The sequence below is a fragment of the Callorhinchus milii genome, unplaced genomic scaffold (assembly GCF_018977255.1).
Source record: "Callorhinchus milii isolate IMCB2004 unplaced genomic scaffold, IMCB_Cmil_1.0 Scaffold3, whole genome shotgun sequence".
Lineage (NCBI taxonomy): Eukaryota > Metazoa > Chordata > Chondrichthyes > Chimaeriformes > Callorhinchidae > Callorhinchus > Callorhinchus milii.
Genome location: NW_024704744.1, coordinates 11,362,810 through 11,388,405, shown reverse-complemented (window position 1 = coordinate 11,388,405; position 25,596 = coordinate 11,362,810). Strand labels below are relative to the sequence as shown.

The window sequence follows — 25,596 nt, the reverse complement described above, 5'->3', positions numbered from 1 at the left end:
TGATTTACTGAGAGAGGTATAGGGTAAAAGTGGGTGAGTGGGACTAGTTGGATAGCTCTTGCGAAGAGCCGGCACAGGCACGATGGACAGAATGGCTTCCTTCAGTGCTGTAAGATTTTATGATTATTATTCTATGAGAGCCTGGAAAAGACTGGGTATACCAAATTTTGTGCAGGTGGGGAGGTGGGCTTGTGAATAGTGGAATTAGGAGGACCAGTGAGGTCTTTAAAGTGACGTGAAACAACTGGGGGAAGCAGGTACAAGTTTGCTGGAAGTACAGTACCTGGAGAGACAATTAAAGTTAATTGGAAGCAATTGAACAATATAAAAATATTAATATGCTATTAGCAACTGTATTGTGGTTTATAGGCTGATGTTTTGGGAGCACTTGCATTAAACTTATATAGCAAAATGCTATGAAATCATTCACTGGAACCTCATATGAAGGCTTTTTCTTTCTTTTTTTAAAAGTCGATATAACGTTCTAGTACCTGCTATCCACCTGATGTCATGGTCAAAACATGATCAAAACAGAGAAGAGCAACAAGGCTGATTCCCTGTGTTAGTGGAATGAGCTACAAGGAACGATGAAGTTAAATCGTTAGGGCTCTTCAGCTTTGAAATGAAACATTTCAGAGACGATCTTACAAAAAAAATCAACGTTCTTCATATAACTGAGAAACCAAACCTTGAACAATACTTTCAGATACTCGAAGGTAGCAGAATAAGAGAGCACAGGTTCAGAGTTGTAAACAGCAATGTCAGGAGAATCACTTAGAATTATTTCAAGACAGAAGAAAGTTAACAATTAGAACGGTTATAAAAATAATCACAATCCTTACATTTGATACAGCACCTTATCAACATATCTTAAACCATGTCTTAAGACTCCAACATGTGGAACTTGTAGCTCAGTAGTTAGAGCACTTGCTTTGCAAGCGAGGGACATGGGTTCGATTCCCGGCAGGGTGAAACCTTGGGCAAGTTTCCTTACTCCACACGCCTAATAATAATCCCTTAGAAAAAGACAATAATAAATTGGTCACTTCAATCTACGACTGTTTGTGGGACACTGCTCTGTGCAATTGGCTGCCATATTTCGCCCACAAATTTACAGTCAATTCACTTTACAGTCTATTCTGTGAAGCGCTTTGAGACGTCTAGAAGACGTGTAAAGCGCCATATCAAATGCAAGGATTATTATTATTATTATAAAACGCTTCACAGATTATCTAGTAAAGCAGTGGTAGCCAACCTTTTTTCTTTATTGAATTTTTCCTAATTTATGGCTGTGCCCACAGGTATCGCGCCTCACTAGCCACTGGAAACAAGGTACTATTTTGGTGCGGACTTGCCTGGACTGGTGTGGGTGTTCGGCGGCAACTTCTTGACGCCCAAAAGTAGCCCAAAGCCACGGCATCAGTGTAATGTGGTGGGCCACCAAACTCACTGTCAACAGAAACTTTGCGGAGGGGCAGAAACATACTCCCTCCCCCCTCCTCCCGAAGTTGGGGGCATTAACAATGTCTCACAAACAGCCATGATGTGAATGATCAATTTTATCTGGGAGGTTGTTGGCCTGGACACCAGGGAAGCTCCCTTTTCTATCGAATAGTGACATGGGATCTTTAACATCCATATGAACAAGCAGACTGGATCGTGGTTTAATGTCTCACCCGAAGGAGAGATCTTTTGACAATGCACTGCTTCCCCCTCACGAATGAATGCATTGGATTGTGGGGCTTAAATCAAAACCCTTATGACCCAGAAGCAAGAGTGCTTCCAACTGAGCCAGACTGACACCGCAAGAACCATAAATTTTTGCCCATGTTTTCATAAAATTATTTGGTCCACCAAGAAGCCATTCATTCTAAACCCAATTCCCTGCTCGTTCTCTGAACCTGTTAATACCCAACAGGGAGGGTGGGTGAGGCCTGGACACTAGACTCAACTATGAAGTGGCTTGATGCTGTAATGAGAGGACAGTAAAGTTCTGTAAGAATGAGTTCAAACTGATCTTTCTTAATCCAACCCTCCCTGGTGAGCGAGTTTAGCACCCCTAATGCTAAAAAAAGAGGAGACAGAAATTGGGTTTTGGTTTCAGACTATGGCTCTGGAACTCTATCCCCCAGTGCCTTCGCCTTGCCTCCTCCCTTTCCTCCTTCAAGGCCGGTCTCAAGACCTTTCTCTTTGACCGTGCCTTCAGCTCCCCTCTCGACTCTCTACCCCCTCCTCGCTCCCACCCTTCCTTCCCCTCACCCTTACCATTTCCCCCCAATGCTCGGGTCCTGACCCAACTGTACAGCGCCTTGGGACGTCCTCCCGATGTGAAAGGCGCTCAATAAATGGAATCTTGTTGTTGTTGTTGTTGTTGTATACTAGAAACTGTGAAACCCAAATGGATCTTCTGCTGTTCTCCCACACAAACAAAATTGAGTACTAATATTATTGAGTTGAAATGCTTTTAAATGTGTAGATGGATGCATTGCTGATTGCTGTATGTATTGCAACCCTAAAAGAAAATACACAGAAACCAATTGGCAAGTAGTCAAGAGTGTTGATGTTTGATGTTAAAAGGCTTTATTCAGTTATTGATAATAGGATATGGGAGTTCAAATAGTGAATGCCAGACAGGAAATGGAATTGCATGATTCAAGGAAAGACCATAAAAATATGTAACAGGTGGTGTTTTTAAGGCAGGAGAAATTGTATTGTTGTGTACTAAACATTAAACTATGGGGCTATTGGGAACACGTACATTATTCTTGCAAAAAAAACTCCCAAGTCTTTTGTCAATGCTGATCATGCTTTATGTTAACATTTCAGAGAAATGAACCATTGGATGCACCAGTACTCTCTGTTTCAGTATTCAGCTAGGGGACGGAAGAGAATATTCAAAGAGCAATAAAAATCCACACAGACCTCCAAAAAGACCCAGGTTCGATTAATTTGAAACAAAGCAAGAGGGCAGCCAAATCTGCTGTTGCCCATGCTAACCTTTTCCTTGATACTAAATTCAATAATAATAATCCTTGCATTTTATATAGCGCCTTATCACGTCATTGATACGTCTCAAAGTGCTTCACAGAATATATTGGAAAGTTAATTGACTGTGTATTTTGTGGGTGATTCGCGGCAGCCAGTTGTGCACAGCAGAGTCCCACAAACATTCGTGGATTGAGTGAACACATTTTTTTTGAGGGATTATTACCTCTGGAAAGCGACTGCTAATCGGCTTGTCACCGGGTTCCTACTTACAGCTTGGTAAACAGAGCCGTGTGGAGTAAGGAAACTTGGCTAAGGTTTCGCCCCACTTGGGAATCAAACCCAGGTCCTTTCGCTTGCTAGGCAAGTGCGCTAACCAATATTTTACGGGACTGCAAGTTGCAAAAGGAAAAGATAAATGATACAGAATTTTTTTTTGAGGCTTGCCAAAATCCAAACAGTAAACATAGTGCAGAATGAATCACCTCTGTACAGTGATAGCGTGGGTCACACAGTAAAGGTTATGCATCAGTAATAGTATGTGTGTGCAGTGGTAGACTGGATCCCCAAAAGGGCTTGGGATTTTCAGGTGAAACGGGGGCACCAAGGTGTGCAGGTGCCAATTCGACGTAAAACCTCCGCGCATTTAAATACTTTGTTGCAGCTTAAATAGGATGGTGCGCAATTGGCTGCCGCGTTTCACCCACTTTACAGTCTATTCTGTGAAGCCCTTTGAGACGTCGAGAAGACGTGAAAAGCGCTATATCAAATGCAAGGATTATTATAATATTATTATTATTATTATTATTATCTGTGGAACAGGCTTCCTAGGCTCCCTCTTGTTCCACTGTCATGATCAATCCTAAAATATTTACGTTTACTTTTTGAATCCAATTAAAATTCTGAACACCTCTATGAGGTCCACTCTGGGTCAATTTCTCTCTCGACTGAAGAGTCGTCATTGCTCATAATTCATTCTTCCAACACTGGGGATCATCCTTGTTGCTCTCCTCTGCACCGCTTCTAAGTCCTGGCCAGCCCCCTAATGTACCAGTGACCAGAACTACGTGCAGTATTCAAGGAGTTATAATGAAAATGGTTAGTAAATAGTGAGCAACTTTTTAAACTAATTTCCAGCATCTAGAAACTAAGAAATCTACTCACCGCTTAGGCTCACTGTCAGTCAGCAGTCTGTGCTCATCATCCTTATTGAACAGTGAAGTTACTTCCTTCCAACCTTTTAGACTTGCTCCTTGAACCTAAATGAAGCAAAAGAGTGCATTATTGTCAGTAATTATTCTGCCAGGTGTGCCATTAAGCCATGTATCTACAGCACCTTCTCACTGTAAAATTCAACTATTCTTAAAACGTCAAAAAACAAAACAATACAAATATACATTTATATCTATAGCGCCTTTCCCATCAGGAGGATGTCCCAAGGTGATTAACAATAATGGCGTGTTACCCAAACTAGGGGTGCCAGCTGAGCGGGGTAAGGAAGGGAAAGAGGACCGAAAGCACTGTCATACACAGAAGTACAGATTGAAACAGGTGTTAGTCTGATACCGTCGATAACAATAAAATCCTCAAGATTTGCCCAAAAATTCTCTTGGTCTCAGTCTTATGAGCACTGCTGTAAAATTTAAGATCTACCAAAGAAATCTGCCATTTTTCTGACTGGCCTGAAGGTAAAAATGTGTGTTTTTGTGGGTGAGAGTGGGTGGGTATTAATGTGTTGGTCAAGTATGTGTATGTGGGTGTGTGTGTCTGTGTGTGTGGGTGTGTGTGTGGGTGTGTGTGTGTGGGTGAATGCGAATGTGTTTGTGGAGAGGAGGTTCAGCCGCAAACTTGTCTATAGGAGAAGATGATAACGGCATTTTCTGGTTCTTGTAAAAATAATCTGCATTTTCTATTCTTGTCATCCTTATCATATATTGAATTCCCCCCATCTTTTGTTGCCACACCTTTACTACCCACTTATGTTTCCGCTCGGTCTCCTTTCAATCTGAAGTCAGGAAGTTCACCTCACAGACTCTCAACTATACACCAGTTTGATCTAAGATCTAACGGTTGTATTTATTTCTGAAACGGTGCCCGATTATTCCATTGTTTTCAACAAGTATTTCCGTAGAATTTTGTGCTGGCCTTTCATCAAAATAAAGTAAACGGAAAGGGTGTCAACTTGGCTCAGTTGGTAGCACTCTCGCCCTTCCTAGTCAGAAGGTTGTGGATTCAAGTTCCCTGTCGGGACTCTCAACTCATGTAGCATAGGCTAACACCCCAGTGCAGTGCTAGGAGTGTCTTCCTTCAGATGCAATGTTAATCTGAGACCCCATCTTCCTGTTCAGGTAGACATTAAGATCCCATGGCACAACTTAAAAAGAGAAGGGAGTTTATCCCAGTGTCCTGACCAACAATCCTCCACTGCATGGCTTTTTGAGGGACATTGTGTGCAAATTGGCTGCCGTGTTTGCCTACAAAATATACAATTACTACAAGTTACAGTAAAATCCTGTGAAAGAACTTTGAGATAATAATGCTTGTATGTGGTACAGCCGAGACGTTTCAAAGCACTCATATGATTTTACGGTTAAGTTTGGTGACTGTATATTTGTAAGTAGTGACCATGTAATTAAGATAGCCAATTTACACAGAGCAATGTTCCAAACCTGTTGATAAGACAGATTTTGGTGAAATTTGTTGCCTTTGATGTCTGGAGATTCCCTGTTGCTCAGTGGATTGTTTTGAAGTTCCTCACACCATCCTATCTCTCCGATCTCCTCCTGCTCACACACTCCGCTTGCCTAAATCAGACTTTCCACGTGCTCCCCACCCTTCGTGAGTCAACATTGATGGCCGAACTTTCCAAATCTACACCCCTAACCTCTGGAACTCCCTCTCCCGTAACCCTCTCGCCCCGCTCTATATTGGTCTTCAATCCCAGCTTAAAACCTACCTCTTTGACCATACTCATAGTCATTTCCCCTTTCCTTGCTCACCCCGCTAGGCATCCATCCCCATCACGAAAAGAGCTACGAGTCATTATTGTACATAAAAGGTACTAACTAAATGCAAATTGTGGAAGTCAGTGGCTAAGTGCACATTTTGGTAACTGGTTCCGATTCGTTGAAGTGGTGCTCTTCTTGGTATGGTAATTCCCTTTACTTACTGTTACACTGCACAGAATGTTACAGCAATCCAAACAAGAAACGGATGAGATCCCAACTATTCCTTAACTTGTTGGCTGTGTAAACAAACTTAAATGTCAAAAGACCATTCACTGTTCCCATGGAATATGGAAATCTTGGCCTCTGCACACATGTGATAAAGATCACACCATCTGTAGTACTGAGTTACAGAACAGTTACATGTTAAATAATATATTTTAAAAAACTGCTTGGATGGCAACACAAAAAACGCATTGCAAACTTTATGCCAAAGTAGATTTTTCTTCCCTTTTGTATTGAAGTCAACCAGTGACTCAGCTAAAGTGAATGATCTGCAGGTGCTGGCTTCCTTCCAGTACCTTGTCCAAAGGAGCAATTCTTTATTTTCAAGCTATTCAGTACTCTCAACACTGAGTCAGAAGGTAGTGGGTTCAAGGCCCATGTTAGCCTGAGCTCACAGTCGAGGCTAACACTCCAGGGCACTGATGGTGGGAGCTGCCTTGTTAGCAGTACTGTCCTTTAATTGAGACGTTAAACCAAGGTTCTGGCTGCCTGTTCAGGTGGATGTTAAAGAACTCATGCCACTATTCGAAAAGAGAAAGGAGCTTCTCTGGTGTCCTGGCCAACAATTTCCCCAGAGCACATTGGTCATTCACTCCATGGCTGTTTGTGGGAAATTGCTGTGCACAGATTTCCTAATGCATTCACCCACAAAACCACTCCGACCTACTATCCCCCCACGTACCTGCCCGTACCCTCCGTTCCTCTGGCTCCGGTCTGCTCCACATCCTCCGCCCTAACCGCCCTACCATCAGTGGCCGGGCCTTCAGCCTCTCAGTCCCTAGGCTCTGGAACTCCATCCACCAGTGCCTTCGCTGCTTCCTCCCTTTCCTCCTTCAAGGCCGGTCTCAAGACCTTTCTCTTTGACCGTGCCTTCAACTCCCCTCTTGACTCTCCACCCCCTCCTCGCTCCCTCCCTTCCCTCCCCTCACCCTGACCATTTCCCCCTTGCTCGGGTCCCGACCCCACTGTCCAGCGCCTTGGGACGTCCTCCCGACGTGAAAGGCGCTCTATAAATGCAATGTCGTTGTTGTTGTATAGTCACTGCACTCTGCAGTAAATCCTGGGAATCACTGTGAGAAATGTTGACAACAGATAAGGCGCTATATCATATGCTACCTTTCAAGTGAAATTCTGGAGTGTCTGGAGTGGAAATTCAGTTGTGATGCATCTGAGAATCACTATTTACAAATCCTTTAGCAAATCTCGCAAAGTAGACACCAATGTCTGTTAGACTTTAGCATGACGATTGTGAAAACGAACTTGAACTTGCTGATTAATGGTTCCCTTCCTAACTCACGAGTGCAAGTTGAATCCTAATCCCTTTGCCGCTATCTGCTAAAATCAGTTAACTCACCACAAATCAGGGATTCAACCAGACACTTTCAAATCTGTATGATCTATATGATCAATTGTGGTGTTCATCAATGGAGCAATCAGGACTTTCCCGGCAGCCAAGAACTGAAAACTATGTGAAAGGGTAATGTTATTTGTTTAATTAGTACTAGCGCACTGCAAAAGAACAACCAAAGAATCATTTTGCCCACAAAAATACACAGTCAATCCACTTTACAGTATATTGTGTGAAGTGATTTGAGACGTCTCAACAACGTAATAAGTCGCTATATCAAATGCAAGCATTATTATTATCAGAATGTTAAAAAATATTGATAAACCTCTAATACTGAGTGTTGACACTCAAACACCATGCTGGTCCACAATGTCCCAATACATACAGGCTCACTATAGAACATCAACAACATGAAGTTATATAGCACCTTTCACGCTCAGTAATGTCTCTGAATGTTTAACGGTGGCATAGTTTGACACCCTGTCAGGGAGTGTAGGCACAGTCAAAGAGAAAATCTTCAGGAACAATCTGAACCCAGGCAAAGCAGGATTGGGGCAATGTCATGTCCTGCTTATATACATACACGAAGCAGGAAGGACATAGACAGCAATCTGATGACCCGGAAGTTGGCCTTTTTCTTACCGAGGGAAGCTAGAATGTCTGTCTTCTGGGTCATTAGGTCACTCCTGACCTCACGGATTCCTTTGCACATTAACTCTGGAAGTGACATCAAGAGCAACCTAATGAACATAGCAGGCAGGTGGGAAGCATGCAAAATGAACGGGTCCACAGTGCGATCACACTATAGCCAAATTTGTGTTATTGTGACGTGTGTTATAGTCACTCTGCAGTGCATCTAACCAGAGTGACAGTGGCAGATACTGCAACACAATTACTCAGTAAATATTACAGGGTTTATTGGATCTGTTGTTAAAATAAATCTAAACCACAGCGATCTGAATTGGGATTTCTCAGTCGGGACGTTCGAATCTTGATTCAGAATTCCTCTGGTAACCAGAGTTAGATCACTGACACACAGGCACTCTGCTCCAACCTGCATCATAAGTAATTATCGTCATGTGTGATGGCTGTTCTTGTCGGCAGCTGTGACATACATGTTATTTTTCAAGACTGAGGTGGATAGATTTTTGTTAGGGAAGAGTATCAAGGGATATGGGGCAAAGTTGGGTAATTGGAGTTGGGGTACAGATCAGCATAATCTAATAGAATCGCAGAACAGGCTCGAGGGGCTGAATGGCCTACTCCGGTTCCTATGTTTCTATATTGCACCGTAACTCATCATTATTTGATTTGACAGGGTAAAAGCACTAAAAGCAAATGATGTTTAAAAGATCGTTTTTTTTAAGAAAAAAAAGTTAGATTTCAGACCAGGCTGAAAATGGTATCAAAATAAAGGTTAAGTAAGTCAGCCAACCACTGACTTAGTGGTAAACAGATAGTTATTTTTTAAACACAAGCAACCATGAGCAAAATATTTCTCTAAAGTGGCTCAAATGCAGAGCACAAGGCATTGAATCTGCATTTTACTGCAAGATCAATATTTTATGTAGAAAATGGATCCAACTGCACTCTACTGTTGACTTCCCAGATGCAGATCTTGCATTTATTGTGCAGAGCAAGACACCGTTAATTTTACAGGATCCCCTTTGTGATTGACTCTCTGTCTGTCAGCTGTTGGGAGATGTTGGCTGGGGGTTGCAGAGCTCAGTGGCGAATGAGACAAATTTCTGCAGGGTCTAAGATGACTTGCTTGCAGGCAGATAATGAATAATGAATGACTGGTATTGTACTGGGAGACGGAGGACAGGCAAGTTGATGTGAAGGAGAGATGACAAGCCAAACCCTTCAATCAGCTTGTTGTCCTTAACTCCCCACACGCTGCCGGAGAGAGTCAACTGTTAGGATCAATTGTCTTTATTCCGGAGACATCATTCAGTAGGTTTTCTAAACAACCTGAGAGTTTGTAATGGACTTTCGGACAATGTGAAATAGATTTTCAGGCAGACTGAGGGCCATCTGTGTCCTTGATGTAATTTATTTGAATCGCGCCAGTACAGAGTATTCCGAGACTGAGCAATCCATCATTGGCACTAAAGACTATGTCAGACACTCATCAACCAAAATTGGCATTAAACAACTACAACAATAATTTTACATTTATATAGCACTGTTAAGATCTCAAAGTGCTCTACAAGCCGACTGGGAGCCTGAGCTGAGGAAGATAGGATGGAAGTTAGGTTGGGCAGCTTACATGAAGACAATTACCAGTGTAGACTCGATGGACTGGGTTACCTAGTCATGATATTTAGCATTGTAACTCTGTTAAGGTTTTTTTAAAAAATGCAGATTTATCAGAAGTTTGCAATTACAATGTTTTGAGCCGATGAACTAATGTGAGCTGGTTTCTCAGATATGTTTGTTACAAAGAGATTTTTAAATATTTGTTACTTAGACATGTTCAACTTGAGGTCCAACAAAGCAGCTGCCAGATTCTTAATATCTTTATATCTCACTGGCAGGTCTCCCCCCCCAGATCTCCTTCCACTCCATGTTCATTTGCTTCCTGAACTTTTAGTTATGCCATTACTTGCAGCAGTTCGAGAGCAGTTTACACAATTACTTAGCCCTTCCAGTTGTATGCTCCTACTATATGGTAATCAATCTGAATTCTTGTCTGTGCTGAGTTAGCAAATTTCAACTGGATCACGATTTCTATTTGGGGTGCTACAATTGGCCTTGGTTCCCCCTGTTAAGGTGGGGGGGAGCGGGAAATCCATTATTACTATTGATCGCCATTCATTGACCCCAGCATGAAAGTGTGAGAGTCGGGCTTTGTTATTATGCTGCACTCCTCCCCCCCACTCCCTCCCCCATGTTCAAGTATTTCTGAACAATCCTTAAATCTTTTTTAGAATTTTTTTCAAAAAGCCTCCCTTGCTGCCTACTTTGTTGACTTTCGTCCCGAAGGAGATATTTAAAGGGAAATTCCTCATCCACTAAATGTAATAATATTTCGTGGGTGTCAGCGGACATTGTCTTTGGTTGATGTTTGCATACAGGGTGACCTCGTTTTAACACACTTTGGCCCACCTCGGGCCCACTTACAGCTCAGGCAGACAATGACCTTGCACTATTCTGCAAGTGAACCATACTTCCAGCTTTCAGCTCTGCTGCCTGACTTCCTCCGCATAGCATGCACATACATGTCACTAGGCTGATGGCGCTGATATTACTTCCTGTGCACTACACGTGCGCACTAAGTTCAGGAGGTACTGCTGACATCACTTTGCACAGAGAAATTATGTCGGCGGTGACTTGACGACCCCGAAGTGCTGACACATCCATTGAGTTTTCAAAACCAAACTGTTTCTCAGGATGTGGGTGATGCCAGCAGGGACAGTGATTCTTGCCCATCCTTGGTTGGCCTGACAAGGCAACAAAGTGAATGAGTCGCTTTCTGGGTCATTTCAGAGGGCATTAGAGTCAGCCACGTAATGTGGGACTGGAAACACATGTAGGCCAGACCAGGTAAGGTTGACAGATTTCCTTCCCCAAAGGACATCGTTGGATTTTTAGCTTTGCAGCCACTTTTCCAGTGTGAGCCAGCTCAAATGACTGCAATTTGGGAATTTAAATGACACAATAACCATAGCAGGTTCTGAACCCATGACCGTTGGGTTGCTAGTCCAAAAACATTACCAACTGGTGTGTGCATTATGTGTGTGTATATGTCAGGCTTGTATGTGATTTCCTCCCGCCATGCTTGAAAAGTCTGCTCACACTTGTTGAATTGGCTCACACCTGAATGACCACTTGGTCACATACCATAGGATGGCCGGTGCCCAACAACCCAAACCTGAGCAAGAGTCAACATTTTTAGGAGAGGAGGAAAAGGTACAGGAGAGCAGGTGGCAACGGGGGAAACTGGTGGGTGAATTGACTGTATATTTTGTGGACGAAACCAGATAAAGATGCGTTTCGACCACATAATATACAGTTAATCCACTTGTGGGCGAAATGCTGAACTAAAGCATAATTTTGCCCACAAAATATATAGGTAATTCACTTTGAGGTATATTCTGTGAAGCGCTTTGAGATGTCTCAACGACGTGATAAGGCTCAATATCAAATGTAAGGATTATTAGATTATAAAATCCTATTAACACTTTGGGCAAAATAAACCTTCGATCTGACAAAAGAATGTGGACTCCTCACAATACACACAAGGACCTGATCTTTACCTCGGGATTGGAGCACGGATGGTGTTAAATATCAGCTACTTTTGAATCCAGAGGGCTATGAGTGCCCACCTACTGTATCTGATAAGGTTAGAAGCAAACTAATTATTTTCATTCCTGTATAGATATATCCTGTTAAAAATTGACCATGAAAGCACAACAATATTCTTTAAACAACTGGACCAAAACTAACTATCAGCCTTGTGCTCAGAGGGAATTAGGAATGGTTGTGCAATGAATGGTAAATTAATGCATATTCTGGCATTCATTTGCAGCTATCAGTTGCAATTTACGCTCCATGGTTACAGAAGAACAAAATGACCAACACATTTGGTGGGAGTGTAAAATCAACAGGCCATGCACAATTCTTTCCACGCAAGTACAAAATTAGCACATACAACTCCATGAACTATACAGAAGCCCACAGAAGCTCACAGAGTGACAGTGGCCCTCGTGATTCTCGGTGTTTCAGAAAACAAAGGTGTCAGATGATCAAATTCTGTTAAAGGTTAGCCCAGAAATCAGATACACAGGCAGTCAATTAATGCTGTCAAATCAATAGATTTTAGATGCCAAAGCCCTACTTAAAGAATTGCATAAATGCTAAGTCAGACTAACTCTGTACCTCTGTACTCTGCAGGTTGGTAGGGGGATAGTAGGTTGGAGAGGTAGGAGGGAGCAAGGCCGTGAATGGCCTTGTAGGTGAGGATGAGGATCTTGAAATCAATCCTCTGGGGGATGGGGAGCCAGTGGAGGCGAGCGAGGGTGGGAGTGATGTGGTCCCGAAGCCTGGTGCGGGACAGTACACGAGCTGCAGAGTTCTGAATGACAGTACACGAGCTGCAGAGTTCTGAAGGACACCTCAAAGCGCTTCACAAGATATACTGTGAATCACTTTGAGATATCCTCCTGATGCAAAAGGTATTTTGCATTTCTCACATCAAGTTCTAGATGAGTGCTAACTTTCTCCAGTTGAATGTCAACAAGACCGAGGCCCTCCTGATCGGCTCCCGTGAGCACCTCCGCACCTGAGGCACTGACAGCATTACCATCCATGGATGCACACTCCACCTTACTAAGCCCGTCTTGAACCTTGGCGTCTTGTTTGACCCTCGACTGTCCTTTCTATCTGACATCCATGCCATGACGTGTTCTGCCTTCCCCCACCTCCGCAACATCGCCCGGCTCTGCCACTGTCTCACCCCTCAGGCCGCCGAAACCTTCATTTATGCATTCATCACATCAGGCTTGAATATGCTAACTCTATGCTTGGCAGCCTCCCCAACTCTTATCTGCACATGTCCTCTCCTCTCATGTGCACAGCTCATGTCCTCTCCTACACCAGGCTCCGTGACCCCATCACCCCTACCCTTGCCCAGCTCCACTGGCTCCCCATCCCCCAGAGGATAGAGCTCAAAATCCTTGTCCTTGCCTTCAAGGTCCTCCACAGCCTTGCTTCTTCCTATCTCTGTGACATACTAACCCATATCAACTTGTCCGCTTCCTCTGCTTAGCAAGGAAAGTGCTGCTAACTGAGCCACATTTAACAAGCAAAGGACTTGGATAAATATAATGACCTGTGATGATGTGTGCTCTTTCAGGATTATCTCACTGGACTATAAGTGCACGTTGCCAAACATTGGTAAATTTGTAGTCAAGCAAAGGAACCTCCAGTGTGTAATTATTCACTCTGGATTATCCAATGTGGTGCAAAAATACTCACCTGCATGCTGATCTTAATGCCTGTTTGGACTGTGAAATTGGAGATTCTCTTTCAGGCTGTCTTAAGGAACCTGCTGTGAATATCCAACCAGACCCAGCTGAGGAAACCTGTCAGTGCACGAATCAGGCAGACAACCTAATGCTCCCAACGCATGAATGGAGACAGAGGAAGCTCTAGGTATTAATCTTTAGGGAATGTATTAGGGAATCATCCTAACATGAGCTGAATATGCTCAGATGTTGCTGTTGGTATTGACAGCGTATTAGATAATATATTTGGAAAGGACAAATTTGCAGGGCTTTGGAGAGAGAACGGGGGAGTGGGATTGATTTGGATTGATTTTCAAAGAGCTAGCACAGAAACGATGGGCCGAATGGCCTCCTTCTGTGCTCTATAATTCTATGATTAACAGTCTGTGGCTGAGTTCTAGCTCATGAATCTGAAAAAAGTATTTCTCACAAAATTTAACAGGCAAAGATTATGAAGTGGAATTATTGTTTTGTAGTGTGTGTCTGCACTGAGCCCCAAGAAGATTACAACAACAACTTACATTTATATAGAGGCCTTCACATGGGCTAGTGTCTTGGAGCATTTAACAGTGGCAGAACTAGATGTCGAGCCAGGGGCTCCTAGGTAAACAGAGGCATGTGGAGTAAGGAAACTTGCCTAAGGTTTCAAAATGTGCACTTATAGTCTAGTGACTAATACTTTCTAGAACTAGGTAAGCAGGGTGCATCCTTCTAGGGAGAGAATGTGCAATCCATTTCAAGTCAGGGAAATTTCCACGTGAAACTCTTAGTCTAGGTTGGATACACAGCATGCGTCAGACATCTAGTTGAACAACCAAAAATAATGGAAGAGAATACTTCTTTTGTAAGAATACAATATTTGCTGATTGTATCATGCCCCAAGCAGGTATGAGGGAGATGAAAAGCATTGATAACTTTGGATCAATTAAGCACTTGTCCGAGGGAACAGCAGGTAGATTTTAACATGAAGAAATCAGGGCAATGCATAATAGAATGTGTACGAAGCAGTGCATGTTAGCAAACATGGAAACGGAAAAAGGATGTGATTGCTTCATCGCTGAAAAGTTTCCAAATTAATATGAAAATCTTATCAACAAAAGTCATCAACTACTCAGTTATATTTCAAGGGCATACATCAAACTTGATTATATCACCTTTGCAGCAATTCTGCATCAGGAGTATTGCATACCGTTTTATCTTCAATCGGAGTCGGAAGCACTGGAGGGTTCAGGTAAGATCAACAAGAATGATTAGGAAATGTAGAGATCTTAAGGTCTTAATAACACTTAAGATGAGACCTTTTTTTCACTAGAGAAGAGAAGTTTAAGAAGGGATCTAACAGAGGTGTTTGATAAAAGGGTTCGATAAAGTTAGCATAAATAGGCTGTTCCCACTTGTTGAGGAGGCTGTAATCAGGAGGCGAAGTACAAGATAGCAACTCGGAGATCAAAAGAGAATTTAGGAGGAACTAGTTCACACAGAGGGTAGTGAGAATGTGGAACTCGCTGCCCAAAGCAGTGGTTGAATCAGATAGTATAAATTCAATCAAGGGAATGTTAGACTTCACATGAGGGAGAGGGGAAAAGGGTATGGGAGGGAGTAAGGAGTAGGTGGAGTATAAATACCAGCATGGACCTGTTGGCCTGCCGCTGTGCTCTCTATTCTATATAAATACAACACTTGAATTTTCTTTTGTTGGGAGAAAAGATCAAGTGGGACACAATCCTGGCTTTTAAACTGATAAAGAGGCATAGATGAGGTTTGACTTAGATTGTGAGCACGCCATGAGAGGACACAGTTTCAAATGAACACCATCTTGATTAGAGATACAAAAAAGCACCAGAAGAAAACTTTTGTCCCTGCACAACATCTATATGTTTATATGTGGTACAGATTCCCAACTAAACAATCAATACTATGTAATTCAGCTCCTGGGAAAATGTCTGGTTGGTAATCGAATTGGAGATTATGGGGATGATCAAAGAATGTATGAGACACAAAGTTTCTTTCCGAAAGGGAATACGAGGGAAAGGAAATTAGGAATAAGTTACATAGAATTGAGTAGAATAATAAAGCATGGAACCAACCCATTTGGCACAATTATTTTAGTGCTGGTATTTATACTCCACGTGAGACCCCACCCCACTTCTATTGCCCTCTCCAATATCCCTTTTTCAATTAATTCAATTAAAAAGTATTCAATTAATCTACCCCACTCTCTGGAACTCCATCCCAGAGTCCCTTTGAGTTGCCCCAGCCCTCTCCATTTTAAATGCCCACCTCAAGATTTATCCCTTTGTTTTCTCCTTGGGTCATCTTTTCACTCCACACCCTCTTCAGCTACCCCTCGCCTCGGTTTTGGTCCCTAGTCAGCTGCGTAAAACGCTTTGGGTGAGATGTCCTCCCAATATGAAAGACATTATATAATTGCAAGATGTTTTGTATTATACTTCATTCTCCATCGCATACACGTCAAGATTCCCCTTAAATACGTTGATGCTTTTTGCTTCAACCATACATTTGGTGAGTTTCATATTCTCACCACCCTCTGTGTGAAGAAATTCCTCTTAAAATCCCCATTGAATCTAATGCTATTTATCTTATATATATGCCACCTTGTTTGGGACTCACCAACAATCAACAAATCAGATTGCTTTTGGATACCAAGACAACTTCAACAACAAATTACATTGATATAGCACCTTTCATCTCAAGAGGATATCTCGAAGTGCTTCACACAATGAACTGATATGAACAAAATAAGACAAAATTAAAGAAGTATTTAAGTAACCTTTGGTAACCTTTTTGAGAACTTTGGGGATAATGTAGGACAAAGTAGGCTGTTGCAAACTTTTTTTCAGGAGACTGAATATAATAATATATAATACTCCTTGCATTTGATATGGCGTCTTATCACATCTTCGAGATGTCTCAAAGTGCTTCACAGAATATAGGGTAAAGTGAATTGACTGTATATTTTGTGGGCAAAATGTGGCAGTCAATTACGAACAGCAGTGTCCCACAAACAGTTGTGGATCGACTGACCAAATTATTATTATTTATATATTTTTGAAGGGATTATTAGCCCGACAAGCGATCTGTCAATCGACTAACAACCGGGTTCCTACTTACTGCTAGGTGAACAGAGGAGTAAGGAAACTTGCCTTACCATTTTGCCTTAATGGATGGGACTCAATAATAATAACAATAATAATCATAATAATCTTTGCATTTAATATAGTGCCTTATCATGTCATTGAGGCTTCACAGCATATACTATAAAGTGGAGCGACTATTGGCAAACACACAGCCAATTTGTTTACAGCAATGTCCCACAAAGAGCATTGTGGAGTGAGTGACCAGTTTTATTTGGGGGATTGTTAGCCAGGACAATGAATTGTACAATCTTTGCAAAAGGAAAATATTGGATGGGCAAAATGTTCCTTTCATGGTCTATGCTTCCTTATGTCTTATTCATTCTCCAGAACGATAAATGTTTCATGTGAAAAACATTAATGGAAATGGCTAGAGGCCATTAGGAACCTCTACCAAACAGGAGTATATATACCTATTGCAATTTCCAGAAAAAATATTGGATTGACAATTGCCATTTCACTTGAGCGGTTATTATAAATGAAAGTCAGCAGCTCGTTCAGTAGGTAAAATATTTGAACTAAACTATGTGGTCAAAAGCTCCCGTGTTGTATTGATGGGATTTATCCTCTCCATAGTAACATGGCATAGAAATCCTGTGTGACTGACCTCAAATAGGGGATTTAAATGTATTGTACTAAATAACATTAATTCCACAGATTATCGTGCTAATACTATTTACTGGAGCTGGAAAATACATATTCCCGGAATTCAAGAAACCAGGCACAATGAAGTATTCACAAAAAGAAATATCATGAATTTCTGAAAATTAATCTATAAACTTTCACCCAGTCTTAGCCGGTAAGATCACTCTGTCTTAACATTTCAGGCTTCAAAGAATGGTCGGAAATTCTTAAATCCATTCTTACTTTGAATCCTTTTTTTCAATAACTGCAAAAAAATTAGCATCCAAATTAAAACTGGGTTTACGATTTTTCCGCTCAGCCCCAAGATCTTACATTTTACAGGATTACAGGCTAAGATTAGCCGGAATTTTGGGGCCTTACATTTTTGGCAAAAGCAAAGTTTGTTGAATGGGCTGTCTCTTCCAGTTCTCTGACTTCTACCGAGTCTTGTACAAGTGTGAGCGCAAGTTGAAATACTGTCAAATTACTAGTCAACAGTTGCAGAGCTTTAGCTTATGTGAAGCAGAAACCAAACTTAGGGTAAAAATGCCGGCATCTAGCCTGAACAAAACACATTTATACTCCTAGAAATCTTCAATTACAGTCGAGATCTGATTATCTGCACTAATTGTGTCCAGCCCCATTGTGGAGAGGCAAACAGTGAGGATAATTGGACATCGTACAATTTTGCCACCTGCCAACTATTCCAACAGAAACACATTGTTTCTCTATCTTACTCAAACTCTTAACTGTTTATTTCTCTTTTACTGTATTTCTCCCTCTCTCTCTCTGAATCTCTGTATCTCTGTACTATCATGTGTTTTTCTCTTTCTCCAAATCCTTCTAAATTTCTACCTCTCTTGTTCTGTTTCTACAATTTTCTTAATCTCTTTTTGATTCCAATTCATACTATATGAAAGTACAAAAGGACTTAACTTAGTGCCACCTACCTTCATGCTAACCAGCAAGTCAAATCCTGTTGTTACTTAGAGTTACTTGGAATGAAACAGCACATGAACAAGTGATTTGGCCCAAATAGTCAATGCCGGTGTTAATACTCCACACAAGCCTCACCCCCTCCTATTCTCCTCCACTATAACCTGTTCCCCATCCATACCCATTTAGGCTCCACAACCCTATCACCCCCATTCTCGCCCAACTCCACTGGTATCCCATCACACAGAGGATACAGTTCAAGATCCTGGTTCTCACCCTCAAACTCCCTCCATGGTCTTGCTCCCTCAACCTTTGCGACCTCCTAACCCCCTACCATCCTGCTCACTCCCTCTGCTCAGCGGGCTCTGGCCTGCTTCACACCCCCGCCTCGCTCGCCCCACTATTGGTGGGCGAGCCTTCTGCCACTCTACCCCCACCTGAAGCAGGACTACTATCAAGTGATCAGGAAGCGTACTCACACTGGGGTCAATCTCTCTTCTGATCTCACATTATATTTTAATTGACCGTGTACTCACACTATATTTTAATTGTTCCAGTCTTGTAGCTAGCCAAGTGTTTCACCTGAATTCTGCATGTTTGGAAGCACCAGTAAAGCCAGGGAGGGTCATTTAAAGATAAGGTCTACAGCCCAAACACTGAGATGAAAGAGAAAAAGATAGAGCCAAATGTTTTAGGAAACAGACAGAATGGGAGTTCTGCTGCCAGAACTTCATGTAGCACGATTGGTGACCTGGAATCTCCATTTGCTGAGATTTTATGAACGTGTCCTGGAGAGCCAATAAATGCCATTCAAGATAATAATCTCATTTTACAACTTTTGTTGCGTGACTTATACTTTGCAGTTATATCAGAATTATCTATTCATTCAGAGCTGATTGTAGGCAATATAACATTCTATATTGAACCCTAGTTTTTTTTTAAAAAATCTATTTATTTCAAATCATCATCCCTTTTATCAATTAAGCCATTCATTTCGCTCTTGTCTGCCTTCTTATTACTGCTATTTCTAAGAAAAGTGAAGTATTTCTTTCGACTATCTAATAATTAGTCCCTCCTCGTCCAAATTCCCATTCTAAAGTCTATTAATTGGTTATGTTTGTCATGATAGGATGTTGGTACCATTTACCTTCAGCTTCCACACTTGCTTCCATTAACAAGATTCACTTCATTTCTAATTCATCTAATTCTGTAATATAGTGGCTGATTTTAGCGCCTTGGGATATCCTCCCGACATGATAGTCACCGTACAAATGTAATTTGTTGTTGCTGTTGATTTGTAACACACACGCATACAAAAATGCATATTGCAGTATAGTGTGCTTTGTTTTTCTGAGGTTACTTTGTGTCATACTGCTGTGACAAATTAAAGCCTTATAAAGGCTTTAATTCCACATAAATGAGTCGAACTGGCTTGATGCCGGGACAATGCTCCTTTTAACTGTATTTTTAGCATTGATTCAATGCAATTTCCACATCAAACCAACCCTTATAATACATTAAACATGATGATTTTTTTGGGGGTAATCAATTCATGTTAAGCCCTGCTCCTCGTGCTATTAACTGTAATATAGACCCACTGTATAGCACCTCATTCCAACTAACTTTTAAACTTAAAACACGAAATTTAGAAATTGTATGATTGTCTCTATTTGGCCATCTTTGAGAACTTTCACATTATTATAGAAGTGGTCACCTACAGTCTCCCTTAATAACCACAAACAAGATATCACAGTGCATCGCACAGAGCTTTAGTTGCACACTCTCTGAGCTCTCCTCAGCTCCTGGTGAAAGTAATTCAGAGAGAATCAATACACACCTGGATTTGCACTCTGAATTGCTTCACCATTTAAAATAATATCCCATCACGGCAATGATATAAAAAATGACAACAGTGGCAAAAGTGGAAAACACGACTGTTTTCCTCACTTCATCAAATTTTCACTCAACCCACCCTCTTCCCCTAAATAAAGAGACATGTTGTAGAATTTTGCTAAATTGAGCAAAATTCAATGTAAAAGTTTCAAATAAAAGAAGTTTATTGGTGACTTCTTGCAGGAAATCTACAACTACCAGCTGATTTTCTAGCACCTGCCTCCCAGCATTCTGTACCATTTACACTTTTAACAGAAGGAAATGCTCCATTCTGGGTGCACACAACCACAAAATATATAGTCGCTACACTTTACAGTAAATCTTGTGAAGCGCTTTGAGATGCACTCCCGACATCAAGGGCACGGATCATTATTTATGAGTTCCTTAAGGATAATAAAAAAGTCATTGCAACCAATAGATTTCAGTTGCACATCCATAACCAATGAAGTGGTCACAAACTGTAAACAATAACAATAATACTTGTATTTGGTATTACGCCTTTCACATCAGTAGAATGTATCAAAGCACTTCACTGGATATATAAGAAAGCATAGTGATTGTGTATTTTACAGGGGAGCACGCAAAACATTCATGCACAGCAACATCCCACAAACAGCCATGAAACAGCCATGGCATTTTATTTAGGGGTGTGGGTGGGGTAGGTTACTGGGAGAAACACCCTTCTCTTTTTCGAATAATGCCCTGAGATTTTTAACCTCCACCTGAATGGGCAAATGGGACCTCAATTTAACGTCTCATCCGAAGGATAGCACCTCCAACAATGCAGCACTTCCCCAGAAATGCATTGGGAGTGTCAGCATAGATTCACGTAGACTTTTATGACTTCACAGTCCCAATGTGACTCAGAGGAGAGTGCTACCAATTGAGCCAGAAAATATAAAGGCTATTCAATGTATCACAGTAAACATTTCCAAAGTAGCCAACTTTACTAACAACTATGAATTAATTACAATTTTAAATGTAAGACATTTTCTAATTGAAAAAAATGTAGCAATGGGTCATTGAAATAAATCTACTGTGATAATCTCAGTTGGAGAAATGTCCCTCACAGGGTTAAATATATAATTGCACTTGTTTTTCTGCCATCAGTCTTCCACTATTGATTATTCTGTCTTTACTACAAAACTAATTCATAATCCTCCCCTCTCCCATCAGCACATTCCAATCAAACATTTGATACCTCTGCAAAAATAGATGCAATGAGTAATTAAATAATGTGCGTTGGACTTTCATGAATATTATCCAGATTAACGCAGCTCAATTGCGAGTCAGAGATGTTTAACGCCAAGTGAAATTTAGCAACAAAAAATCTAACACAAAAAATAATTAAAAGGACGAATATAGGGAACAGAACATTACAAAGCAATCCATCTTAGTACAAAGTGAATCTAAGTGAAAACAGACTCCCTCCTACCTTTGTAGCAAGCTGTGAGACAGAGTTTGTGGCCTCTTCTGGAAGCAATGGATCCTTACTCTGAAACAGATCATATAAGAGACATTCCAAAAATGTTACTGTTCACTGGGAAACCAGTGCAGTCTTTACAGCACCAAAGCATGGGAGCAAAATTTCTACTGAAAGTCAGACCTTAAAAGGCAATATAGTGGTTTACAGTATAGTATTAACCTGATATATCAAAGTGTTTATTCTGCTCTCATGGACTCAATATGTTACATTAGGTAAAATGTTGGAAAAGAGTTACAGAGGTTTATTAATCTACATGGCAACTAAATACATCATCATCCATCAGGTTTCTCACGAGTCGCAGTTTATACCCAGCAAATCTATCAAGCACTTGACATGGTGAAAAGTATGCTTTAAACTCTTTGTACAAATTTGGCTTTATATTTATATATAAATGCGTTTATGTATATATATATATACACACACATACAAAGAGAGAGAGATTCCTGTAACGTATTGGTTAGAGCACTTGCCTCACAAGCGAGAGGACCCGGGTTTGATTCCCAGGCAGGGCAAAATCTTTGCCAACTTTGCTTACTCTACACCCCTCTGTTTATCTTGCAATAAGCAGAAACCCAGTTGTTAGTTGATTGGCGGATCGCTTTCCGGGGTTAATAATACCTTCAAAAAAATATAAATAAAATATAAATGGTTGCTCAATCCACGACTGTTTGGGGAACACTGCTGTGCGCAATTGGCTGCTGGTTTTGGCCACAAAATATATAGTCAATTCACTTTACAGTATATTCTGTGAAGCGCTTTGAGACATGTCAACGACGTGATAAGGCGCTGTATAAAATGCAAGGATTTTTATTATTATATAAACACACCCATATATATAAAGTAAAACCCTCATTTAATAATTCCTCCCTACCTCCCTGATTTTATTCCGCAGGTCTGTTCCCTGCTGGTGTCATTATCCTCAATGGGGCAATCTATACCCACAACCTCTGCTGCTGATGGGTTTGGTCGCTGTTAAATCCCCTTGAGCAATGCAGAACCGCACCATCTCCCCCACCCCACACCCACCTCACTGAGCCCCAAAGTGAATCCTGACCCTGGGGCGAAAACTCCAGTGTGGACGTGAGACGAGATGGAGATGGAGATGAGAGGTCCTTGCTTTGGCTGAGAGCTCTGAGCTGTGTTGAACAACAGCCCATGTCGCACATTCAGAAATAAGAATAACATTGACATTCAAACAGAGTGGGTTTCCAAATCCACTCTCTGATACCAGTCTGTCCACATATAGTGTATATGATGCATCACATACAATGCATAGTTCTCCATCTGCATAAGTATCCAAATATGTATGTATCCAAACATCTGATGCAATAAAGAATATATTATCTTCTATATTGGGAGATGGGACTGAAAGAGCAAAACACTTACACATCCTTAAAAGCATCTAACAGACTGCAGTGCTCTCTCTCTCTCTCTCTCTCTGCTTCTATCCAGCCAGGATCCTTTTACACAGTAACAGCAAAAAATAATAAACCTTTTTGCAGCCAAACAGCAATGAGTAAGGGAAATAAATGTTCTTACCTTGCACACTTCATGTGGTTTTTCATCCTCCAGGTCCAAATCCTTTAGCCCTTTATGCTTTATTTTCCACATTGTGGGGCTGTGTATGTGTGTGTGTGTGTGTGGAGGAGATGCAGACTGCAGTGGAGTAATGGCCAGGCTGCCTTTTAATGTTCTTTTCCCCTGCAATGGCTGGAGGCTACAGGGAGTTCAAACTCCTGAACACTGCATGGAGAGAGCAGTCAACAACACATCCAGACCCCAACAGCACAGCACACAACACAACACATGCACACAACACACACAGACACAAAACTAGATGTAAGTTGGAGGTTGTCCAGGAGAACAGTTATAATCTATTCACATGATTAACTGATGACAGTGCTCTTGCAAGGATTGTTTCAACCAATGGCTGTAACATACAGCAATATTTGGTTTGCAGCCTGTTAGGAAGTGGAGATCAAGGCAAGGCAGTGAGTTAGCAACTGAGCTCTTTCCTCCCCCCACTTCCCCTACCCTTACCCTACCTGTGACCTGCACACACCAAATGGAAAACAAAAGAGCCTCTGCTTGCTCTTGGCACCTCACATCAAGCAAAGGTTCTTTATTGGCTTTTCCAGTTTCCATGGCATCGCGGAGCCTCAAGGCTACTTTGGAGAGCTTGACCAAAGGCTGAAGGGGATCCTTTCAAAGTAAAAGCTCTCGCCTGCTGCTGAAGAGTTTCCGAGGCCTGAAGTACAACTTGGACTTCTGCCCGCAAAGCCCACTTTCTGCTAAAATGTTGATCACCGTATCATTGCGGAATATGTCTCGAAGACGCAATAAGGGGCTCTTATCAAATACAAGGATTATTATTATTATGGTTAATATTTGAAAGCTGGTTTAATTCGGTGTGGTCAAACCACACTCCTGGTAATCGCTCAGAGACGCACACTACTCACGTGAAGGGCTCCATATAAATGCAAGTTGTTTTTAAGCACTGCGCAGCAACTCAGAATCTCCAAATCAAGCCTGACAGAGTGCCTTACATCAAACGTGTCAAAGCACATTACAGAATATACTGCAAAGTGGATTGTATATTTTTATGGGCAAAACGTGGCAGCCAACTGCGCACAACAGTGTCCTTCAAACAGTCATGGATTGAGTGACTAAATTATTATTAATTTTAATTTTTTTTGAAGGGATTATTACCTCTAGAAAAGAGATCTGCCAATCAACTAACAACCGGGCTCCTGTTTACTGCTAGGTAAACAGACGTGTGTAGCAAGGAAACTTGCTTAAGGTTTCGCCCTATGGTTGTGGTCACTATATTGTTTACAGGTTAATACTAGGTGGGAATACTCCTCTAATGTGAGTCAGTGCTCCTCTCCCCAGTCAAAAGGTGAGAATAACTTGCACTAATTTTCTTTCACAGTGAAACGTTGTTGAATTAAAACTTTTTTTTCGGCACAAAGGCCATTTCAGAACACTGAGCAAACGTAGCGAGACGTTTTTCTTAATTAGCCAAAGTCTGTCCTCAGGACTAGAATTTGTATCAATGTATTTTCTAAAATTTCCAGCTGTTAGAGTGAGCAGCGGTTGTTTTTTTTCCACAGTGCTCAGGCCACAGTTCATCAATGAAACATATTTTGATAGCCTGTGAACTGAACTATCAAAAGGTGTTGCTATAGTAACTTGGGCTTCATCTTGATAATTTCCACATCTGCCATTTAGAAAACAGGTTAGGTAGACTGTTACCAGCTTCAGGATATCCGAACAGGATGGAGATAAGATCAGTGAGCCTGAGAGACAGATCAGGTGATCGGAACATGCCTTCCACCCAAACAATGACTGGAGTGGGAGCTCCATTGTCACATCTTTTTTTAAAATCAAAATAAAGCCATTTGAACCATTCCTCTTTCCCTTGCACTCACCCGACATGTACAGAGGTTGGAGTTAGCTTTCAGTCAGTGTAAGGCAAGTTCAAAAAGCATCTTCAAATCCTAAGATATGCAAAGGGGAGGGAGTGGGGGAAGAGCGCTGTATAGCATATCTGGTGCGCACATCAAATCCAATATCGATTTGTTTACATGCAATTCAATTACAAATGGACTCGGGTTCTTTCCACTGTTTGACTTGCTTCCTAATGTAAGAAGTGTACTCACTCTGAAGGAATCTAATAAAAGGTCCGTTATATTGCTGTTGTCCACACAAGTTGGACATTAAAAGGAACCAAGTCTGTCAAATCAACAGGATGGCAATTTTAACTCGATATAACTACACAAAGTATGCTCAAGTTTTCAAATGTATTTTTACGCAGTACATACAAATAGGCATTTTTCGCTCTACCGTGAAGAAATTACGCCAGGGTCCAGATTTACTCAGGTTATGTTTTTGGAGTGTTGAACTCAGCCTTAAATTTGAAGATGGT

At 41.3% G+C, this 25,596-nt stretch overlaps 1 protein-coding gene across 1 annotated transcript in view; it reads right to left on the bottom strand.

The window, feature by feature from the left end:
• The window catches only part of LOC103178983 (testis development-related protein), a 42,236-nt gene extending 18,756 nt beyond the window's left edge, over nucleotides 1-23,480 (bottom strand). The window contains exons 1-3 of the mRNA XM_007894016.2: nucleotides 23,208-23,480; nucleotides 21,618-21,677; nucleotides 4,150-4,244 (exon numbers count right to left, since the gene is read on the bottom strand). Coding sequence (XP_007892207.1) covers nucleotides 4,150-4,244; nucleotides 21,618-21,677; nucleotides 23,208-23,279 — 227 coding nt within the window. The 5' untranslated portion in view covers nucleotides 23,280-23,480. The remainder of the gene's footprint in view (nucleotides 1-4,149; nucleotides 4,245-21,617; nucleotides 21,678-23,207) is intronic.
• Between the last annotated feature and the right edge of the window lie 2,116 nt (nucleotides 23,481-25,596).